Genomic DNA, 9,155 nt, shown 5'->3' with positions numbered 1-9,155 from the left:
GATAATGCAGACTGTGGAGCAAAACTACACCAACGCCCCCGAGAAAACGGGGGAGAGATGGATATTTTACAACTTTTAACTGTATGAACCTTTTAAATTTGTCGTCTCTTTAGCCTTTTTTATATTTATTAAAGAATCAAATACGCAATAAAGTGTTTTAAAAATCAAAGTTCAGCTTTATGACAGTTGTCTTGACCGCTGCTACGTATGTGGTGGAGCCCAAGCATTTAATCTGGAGGACTGTACGAGGAACCAGACACAAATGTCTTTGTGCTAGTGTAGGAAATGAGGAGCGCTGACTGTTGAAGGTCTCAGCCCACCCTCACCCCCCACCTCCCTGCATATGGTAATACACTTTTATTAGTGGTCAGCATACCTTAGCATACCCGAAAATATTTACAGTAATCAGCCTCTTAAAGCCATCTCCACGGTCCCAACAGTTTGGATCATTTTTACTTTTTTATTTCATTTTATTTTATCTTTTTATTCTTTAGGATATGCGATTATATATTTTAAACACATTTTGAATATTTTCGGTCATATTATTATTATTATTATTATTATTATTATTATTATTATTATTATTATTATAAATAAGAGTTCTACACAGTAAAAATCGCAAATGCAGTCCAGGAAAACATGCAACATGTGTGTTTTGTCTGCAGTGGATCTGGCTCCGTTAGCAAGGCACTTCACAGCACTTGCACACACATTCAAGCGCACACACACTCCCTCGCACGCCAGTGACGTCAGGATGGAGTTTGGAGTAGAAAGCCAAGTGGATGAAGGAAGTGGAGATCTCCACCCTCCAGCCTCCCCCTGACACTTCTCATAAATATTACCAAGGCTTATTCGGGAGGCTCCCACCATAAAGTCACATCGTGTCCTGGTTTTAACAAGTTTTCAACCGTAAGAAAATCGGAAATTTGCCCCTTTTTTCCCTTCGCCACCGCGTTGGCAGTATCGGATGCGCTCCAGCCACCGTTTTTCCAACTCGAACTTTACGCACCGGCTACTGCGCCACTAGCTGGAGAGCTGCTGCTGCCGTTTACCGGCTGCTGCCCGGGGATCCAGTCCTGGTTCTCCGGAATCTTCGGCGTCGAGGGCAAAGATCCCTGATAAAATGTATAATTAATGTTTTAATTTGTGGCTCTCGATCGATCGGAGGCTGACTTTCTATCAACTTGGCTTCGGGACTTTGACTTGTGTTTCTCGTCGCTGCTGGCAAAGAAACCGAGAAACCACAAGTGATTAAGTGTCACAAACTTCATTGTTTCTGTCCACAAGAAGAGGAGAAAAGGGACACTTTTTATCCAGATTCTTTAAAATATCGAGGATCCATGATGAGCAAACCCACCGGTTCAACAAGTGGCTGTTTGGATATTCTGAATGTCAAATCAAGTAAGTTTTGTTCATCATCATCTCCGATTCCTCTGAAGAACACGGCATAGATAATGGGAGGTCTACAGTAGCGACGGGTATAACAAATGAGTGAGTGAGTCCATGGTGTCTTTAAAGATGTTTCTCACGACTCTACCTCATGATCACAAAGTTGTGAGTATGGGGACTGGCTGTCGGCCGTCTCAGAATGCAATACATGAACATCCCCGGATAACAAAGCTCCTGAATGAAAGGAAATCATGTGTAAAATTTATTTTGTAATGTTGCTCACAGATTTCGAGAAACAAAATAAGAAGGAAGCGAAAATAATAAGCCACATTCATTTGCCGACCACTGCTCTTCAAAAGCCCCACATGCTTCCCTTTGATGACACTTGTTGCCTGCAATTTAATTTTCAGCCTTTAAAAAGAGTAACAGCGCAATATGCAGGGTATCATTCAATCTTACATGAAGAGAAATCCCGTTTGCGCACGAGATTTTTTTCTCTTATGTCTGAAATGTGTTTGCGCATTTCTGAATCCCTCATTTGAGTTTCCTGAAGCGCTTTAAATCATGTTACTGACTTTTTTTTAAAATAGTAATAAATTTCAAGCAGATTTACACTTTCCTATCAAATTATTTTCTGATCCTTTTTTTCTTAACCCTTGCAATTATCCCTCTGCTAGGCCTCATTATGAATTCAAATGAAGGCGGACTCAGATCATAATATAGGCCTAAAGTAGGCTATTGTTCTCTCTCTCCAAAGAATGGACATTTCTGTTGAATTCACATTTGATGCTTCTTTTAGAGCTACCACATTTTTTTCACACCAGGCCGCCGCTTTTAAAATCTGTGCTCGGCCGATGTAAACGTGTGTTTTCAAATGAGAATAAAACGACTCACAGCATTGCTGTGACTCAAGTTCACAGCCACGCTACCGAGTGGTCAGAGGAAACAGCTCTTTCTCTCCCTAAAACTTCATTTCCAACTCTTTTAGCAGGTTTTCGCCTTGATGGTGATTACGTTAATAGAATATGCCATATATCTTCAAGCAATTACTGCTCACAATGGAGACGCAGTGGACCCCCACAGCGGGAAGTTAAATACATTTCCCCCTTTCACAACAAAATTGTCTGTCATTTTTATTTAATTGACTCCCAGCGACCATCGTTTAATATTTGGGGGGACATTTTTTCTTGTTGAAAATGTTTACACTTTCGGTCATCCGCGGTTTAATTAAACTCTAAATTTTAATTTGGGGGCTGTGTCAATGAAAATGTGATTTGGTTAGCTTTGGTTTTAAAGGTTTGTTAAAACAAAATAAAAAAGAATGATTTATTTTTTAAAAAAATTAGAAAACAAGAAAATAAAAGAACAACAGTGATACTACTACTACTACTACTACTACTACTAATAATAATAATAATAATAATAATAATAATAATAATAATAATAATAATAACTAGGACCAGTATGGAACATGTTGAGCGTAAATTTCTCCAATTACTAAGGACAAGTTGGGTACCAAAATACCAAATTTTGTTTAACAATAAAATGTTTAAATCCAACTTTAAAATGACTTTTTATTGCATGTTACAGCAATTAAATGTCTTTTGCGTACATTTAAAGGGCTACAGGGTGTTTTGATTCTTAATAAACAGCCAATTCCAGTCCTATAACTCTCTCCTGAAGTCATTGTTTTTGCTGCTGAGTAGTTATTCCCATGCTACCCTTTTTGACGGGTCACTGGTGAATCAATGAGCAGGTGGCAAAACGTCAGTGTAATTACATAGACGGCTTTTCCCTCCAGAATAAAAAAAGGACTGCCTCATATGCATACAAATATCTTCTTTTTAAGAGATTTGAATACAAAATCTTCACAAAAAAATCACATTTTTTCATCTACACCGGGGTCGATTTACATACACTTCATTTGAGTTGGTGAAACGAGTTGGTACGCATTATTCTCATGGTGCAGTGTCACTCCCTAATCCTGGGGCCTATAGACCTGTGGGATAAAGCAGCTGTCGAGTCCCATTATGAAGTGGAGTTGGCAGCTTGTCGAGATCCAGGCAGTCAGACGAGGTTCAATGGGAGAAAATCATTAAGTTAACACTTTCCCCTAATGTCTCCATTGTGCGTTTTCGGGGTATTGTCTTAGAGAGCTCAAATATAACGCTTCCCACCGGACTTTATTCTTAAAATGTGCGCAGTGAATTCCCATGGTCGTGCTCGGATGAGACGCGGGGCGTTGTCCAGTGTGCGTGTAATGAGTGTGAGAGCGTGTCTGTGGCTGTGTGGAGTTGTCGGACATAAGTAAGTCACATGCAGGACAGTTTGTTCATTGCTTCAGTGTATATGAGCTCGATTATGGTACTTTTTAACTGATTATAGGGTCGGTGTAAAGTCACATAATTGCAGGTCGGCCGCTGAACTGCAGCCAGTGTGTCAACTTTGAAAACTGTTATACCAACTTATTCTGGAAAAACACTGTAAACACTTTGTTCCATCATATTTATTCATAAATCCCGCGATTACGCGAGCAACCGCTACAAAATGTCATCAAAATGTTTTGATTTAAAACTGAACTGTGCGCTTCGTAATTCAGTGAGCACATCATTTACTTGACATTTTTGACCTCTCCCAGGTCGGATTCTGGACATCCCATGTAAAGTGTGCGGTGACCGCAGCTCAGGGAAACACTATGGTGTTTACGCCTGTGATGGCTGCTCGGGATTCTTCAAGAGGAGCATCCGCAGAAATCGGACTTATGTGTGTAAATCTGGCTCGCAGGTGAGGCCTCCTTTAAGTTTATACAAGCTCGTAACTAAATTTCCCTGCTTTTTACACGAGGCTGAATTGGCTGTGGTTAAATGCACCTACTATTTGCGCTTTTCAAATTCGATTAAGTAGTTTTATTTATTTATTTTTAATAGAATTTCAAGCAAGGCGGGAAAACAAGCAGGCAAAGGAATTATCAAATCAAGCCTAAGTGAGAAACCTGTACGCAATCATTGCCATGAATATGGAGCAATTTCTTTCATTTTCCAAATAAAGTTAGCACCCTGCACAGAATTTGTCTCGTCCTTTATTCTTTATATTCCCTAGGTGTCTGATTTTCACCCACAAAACATACCAAGCGTTTTACGCGCGTAATGCACATTTTACGAGCTGATTTCTGTTTGCTTTTCTTTTTGGCGCTGAGTTAAGTCTCTCTTGATGAGCCTAATTATGTCATGCCTGGACCATTAAGTACTGGGCTAAGTGCCGCGCTGCTGTAATATATCAGGTGTAATCCAATCTAATGTGATGACTCGAAGCCGAGGATTTAGGCGGCAGAGGGCGGGATAGAGTACTTATCCTGCGGGATGAGGCCACACTGGAGCCGCAGGGGAGCACCTCCATAACTAAAAGATAATAGTACGATCTTTCACCTGGAGATTGCCCTCCCAGGAGGATAATAGCAAGAAGCTTTTTTTTCTCTCCTGCAAGCTAAGAGAATTTTAACTAGAAGCTGTAACCCCTTCCTCTTTTTATGTCCCCCTCTCCTTTTCTCTCTGTACAGGGTGGTTGTCCCGTAGACAAAACTCACAGAAACCAGTGCCGAGCTTGTCGTTTGAAAAAGTGTCTGGAAGTGAACATGAATAAAGACGGTAAACGAGCTTAATTGAATTATCACGTTGAGCAAAGAAACGCCAGTACAGTAGGACAGTATTGGATTCGGGGGAGAAAAAAGTGTATAAAATCTGTTAATCAAAGCTGAAAAGAAGTTGATAATTACCTGCTGCTTGTTTTAAAGGAGATCTTATTTATACCTCCTGGGAGCGCTGGTAGAAGCTCATTATTTTTTTTCTTTCACGCAGAACATTTGCACTTTAAGGAGCAGCTTTCGTTCAATAAAATAAACCCAGGATTGCTCCTGGAGAATGCAATTAACGATCCTGATAAATAAGCAGTTTGCTCTCTTTCACACTGCCTTCCTACTGTCCTGCTCCACAGCCGTTCAGCATGAGAGGGGGCCACGGACATCTACAATTCGCAAACAGGTCGCTCTGTATTTCCGGGGCCACAAAGAGGTGAATGGCTCCTCGGCACATTTCCCCGGATCCTCACTACCCGGTCCTCCTTTTTTCACCACTGTCACCCAGCTGGAGCCGCACAACTTGGAGATGAGCACAGTAGCCACTACACCGGAAAGACAGGCCATCGTGGGTCTAGCACAGCCAACTCCTAAGGTAGATTTTTATTTTAAGATTACGCAATTTAATAGCTACAACGTACACTTTCTTCAAAGAGTTTTAGACCTTCAAGTAAAGAATGAGAGCATAGAAGTCAATCATTTCTTGGCTCTCGTGTCGCAGTCCATGCATAGTTTTACATTTAATCACTTCTAGATGTAGAATTCCTTAAAATGTTAGATGTTTGTATTTCTTCCAAACCGTTATTGTGCGATTAATTAGTAAACATTTTTTTTTTAAACACAAGGGTTAGAAGTTGAAATTCCTCTCCAGATTTAAAAGCCTGTAAGACCAACAAATCCGCCAATTAGATTTCTCACTGTAAATCCACCACAAGCAACACTAATCATTATAAAACTGGGCGCTGGGGCTTGGAATTCGACCTTTGTTGTTCACTGTTTTCCGACCTGCGTTTCTTTCTGACATAAACAATGACAACATTTTCATTTTCCCTCTCTGCAGTATCCCCACGAGGTCAGTGGCACCCCGATGTATCTGTACGAGGTGGCTACGGAATCTGTGTGCGAGTCAGCTGCGCGTCTTCTCTTCATGAGCATCAAGTGGGCAAAAAGTGTCCCCGCGTTCTCCACCCTCCCTTTATCTGATCAGGTAGCCACGATTTGGACTCATTCTCCAAATGAATGATGCTTAAACATGATCCCCAAACAGGCCATTAGCGCCCTGTGGGGTTTGAAATGGTGAACAGCTGCCAATTAAGTATTTGGTCCGCAGACAGACGCTTTAAATTAATTAAATTAATGTCATGAATTTGATAGTATCGATTTGAAAACCGCATATCTAATAATTCCCAACCAAGCCCTAAAACCTGCACACAACATGGAAAAATAAGAAGGAATTATTAATCTTATGTTGTTATTTTTACCATTCAAAAAGTTTCAAATACTTTGAATGGTTTAATTGTTGCGTGTTGTGCACAGTTTAACACTTAAAATACCCCCTTACAGCTGATTCTGTTGGAGGACGCTTGGAGAGAATTATTTGTTCTGGGCATCGCGCAGTGGGCCATTCCCGTGGACTCCACAACTCTTCTCGCTGTTTCTGGTATATGCAAAGCACGAGAGAATTTTAAGTGAAGAGCGAGCAGCTGTTGTCGTGCATAATAAAACTTTTCTTCACATTTATCCAAAGGGATGAACACTGAAAACACGGAGTCTCAGCGGATGAACAAGATTATGTCTGAGATTCAAGCGCTTCAAGAGGTGGTCACCAGATTCAGACAGATGCGCCTTGACGCGACCGAGTTCGCCTGCTTGAAATGTATCGTGACATTCAAAGCTGGTGAGTACCTCGCAAATTACTGCCCGAATGTTTGACACAGTGTAAAGACTCTTACCGGAAATAACCATATTTACCAAAGCAAACCTCAACTTTCTCTGCTGCATACAACTACAGCCAATCTGGGAAGACAGAAGAGAATATATGACATGTCATTACAGCAGTGTCATGTCAGCAGATTTCTAACAGCTATAGTGATGCCTCTTGTCTTACAGTTCCTACGCATGGAAACACAGAATTAAGAAGTTTCCGCAACGCCAGCGCTATTGCTGCTCTGCAAGATGAAGCCCAGCTCACTCTCAACAGTTATATACACACCAGGTAAAAGAGATCTATCTATCTATCTATCTATCTATCTATCTGGCGATCGTGGCTCAAGAGTTGGCAGTTGCCTCTGTCAGTGCGCCTCAGGGCAGCTGTGGCTACAGTGTAGCTTGCCATCACCAGTGTGTGAATGGGTGGATGACTGAATGTAGTGTAAAGCGCTTTGGGGTCCATAGGGACTAAGTAAAGCGCTATACAGGCCATTATCTATCTATCTATCTATCTATCTATCTATCTCTTCATCCTAAGATAAAGCATGCTTTACGCACGTGTCAACTGGCTATAGTCTGCCAGCTTCATTATAAAGTTAATGAGGCAATAAGCCTCCTGTAATTGTGCAGGTGCACCAGATGAAGCTCGTATTCAAGCTAAGTAGGAGCTATTTGTCACAGGTGTGCGGTAATTGGACAGGCTGCAACAGACAGTCTGCAAATGGAACCGGACAAAAAGGCTGTTTTTGACACCAGTTGTGTTTCAGGTACCCGACTCAGCCGTGTCGTTTTGGTAAGCTCCTCTTGCTGCTGCCGGCCCTCCGCTCTGTCAGCCCGTCCACCATAGAGGAGGTGTTCTTCAAAAAGACCATCGGCAACGTTCCCATCACCAGGCTCCTGTCCGATATGTACAAATCCAGCGATATATGAATTCTCACCATCTGCCGGGGCGCGTGAGGAGGGGAAAAAAAGACTGGAGGCCCACGAGGAGACCCACTGAACAATCAACACAGACTGTCAAATCATAGCAGGTGTAGCCACGGCACAAAATCTCTTACGGGCTGTCTTAATACAGCCTATTTAGGCTTAGGCTCCATTGAACACATCCGGATCACAACTTTAGCCTGTTAACAGTTGCTCTAGTCAAGGATTAGCATGTACCTTTCATTAGAGACCCGCCTGTCTGATTCTGAAAACTGCAATATCTTGTGGCCAAAACAGCTTGCAGCGTTTAAATGTCGCCTTAAGGCTCTGGAGAGCACCTGCCAAGCACGTTTCCTAAAGAAACGCTGTACATTAAGACTTTTTTTGTTTTGATTTTTTCCGAGTGTCTATGAGACCAATGAGCTTGACGACCAATTCACCATTTTATTTCTGTGTTCAATCCCAACGGAGGAAACCAAAAAAAGAAGAAGAAGCAGCAGCATCCGGGGGGGGGGGGGGGGGGGGGAGATGCGAGTCGCTGTTCCTCAATTCGGTGCTGAAACCAAATGCACCGATGAGGCGTCAGCTCCATGAAGCATTGCGGAGGCCTCTTTAAAAAGGATGCACTATCTATCCCCCCCCCCCCCCCCCCCCCCCTTTGACTGTAAAACTACATTCATCTGAAAAATGGTGTCTGTATTTAAATGGCTGTCCCGTTAGTGTTTGGTGTGTCCTGTTTGAGGCGCAGCATAAAAAAAAAAGAAAGAAAAGAAAACGCTTAAGGTCGACTTTTTGAAGTTAGACACTAACACTGGATACAATCTTATTCAGCACTTGGAAATGTTTTTGTGGCCTGTAATGTTTTTATTCTGTTGTAAAAGCAAAAAAAACAAAATTTTTAATGGAGTTATAACTATTTAGAGTTGTAACCAAGAGAATAAAATACACTGAATTAAACGGTTTTCATATAACATGACCTAGATGCTTATAGTATAGTTTTACTATAGATGCTTATAGTAAAACTACCAGCTGGAGCCCTGGCATCATAGCAAACAGTGGTGTTGGTTTCATATCTAATTACAGTGACACTTTATAAGGATGTAGAGCTCATACTAAATTATTAAACACTAATGCATGCATCTTGATTTAATGCAGGATTTCTTGTGAACACCTGAAGCTCATCAGTAATAACCAACTCTGTGTACGTTCATTTGATTTGTTGGTGCTTTATCAAGTAATGAATAACATATATTATTTTACATTTTTCTTTGCCACCAAATGA

At 41.4% G+C, this 9,155-nt stretch overlaps 1 protein-coding gene across 1 annotated transcript; it reads left to right on the top strand.

Annotated features, from left to right (window-relative positions):
* Nucleotides 1–786: 786 nt before the first annotated feature.
* On the top strand, nt 787–8,402 carry nr2e1 (nuclear receptor subfamily 2, group E, member 1). Its single transcript, XM_080881864.1, has 9 exons — nt 787–1,401; nt 4,028–4,173; nt 4,946–5,033; nt 5,380–5,615; nt 6,081–6,227; nt 6,584–6,680; nt 6,768–6,917; nt 7,130–7,235; nt 7,717–8,402. The coding sequence occupies exons 1-9, from the start codon at nt 1,341–1,343 to the stop codon at nt 7,877–7,879; spliced, it is 1,194 nt and encodes a 397-aa protein (XP_080737990.1). The 5' UTR covers nt 787–1,340; the 3' UTR covers nt 7,880–8,402.
* Nucleotides 8,403–9,155: the final 753 nt, after the last annotated feature.

This window comes from Rhamphochromis sp. 'chilingali' (assembly GCF_963969265.1).
Source record: "Rhamphochromis sp. 'chilingali' genome assembly, chromosome: 5".
Lineage (NCBI taxonomy): Eukaryota > Metazoa > Chordata > Actinopteri > Cichliformes > Cichlidae > Rhamphochromis > Rhamphochromis sp. 'chilingali'.
Note: the sequence above shows the minus strand (reverse complement) of the source record. Positions and strands in the feature narration are given on the sequence as shown.

What these genes read in the sequence shown, in the direction of transcription:
- nr2e1 (XM_080881864.1), top strand. Translation starts at nt 1,341, where the DNA reads ATGATGAGCAAACCCACCGGTTCAACAAGTGGCTGTTTGGATATTCTG. An exon ending in TAGCACAGCCAACTCCTAAG is followed by an intron (nt 5,616 to 6,080) that starts GTAGATTTTTAT and finishes CCCTCTCTGCAG; the next exon opens with TATCCCCACGAGGTCAGTGG. An exon ending in AACAGTTATATACACACCAG is followed by an intron (nt 7,236 to 7,716) that starts GTAAAAGAGATC and finishes GTTGTGTTTCAG; the next exon opens with GTACCCGACTCAGCCGTGTC.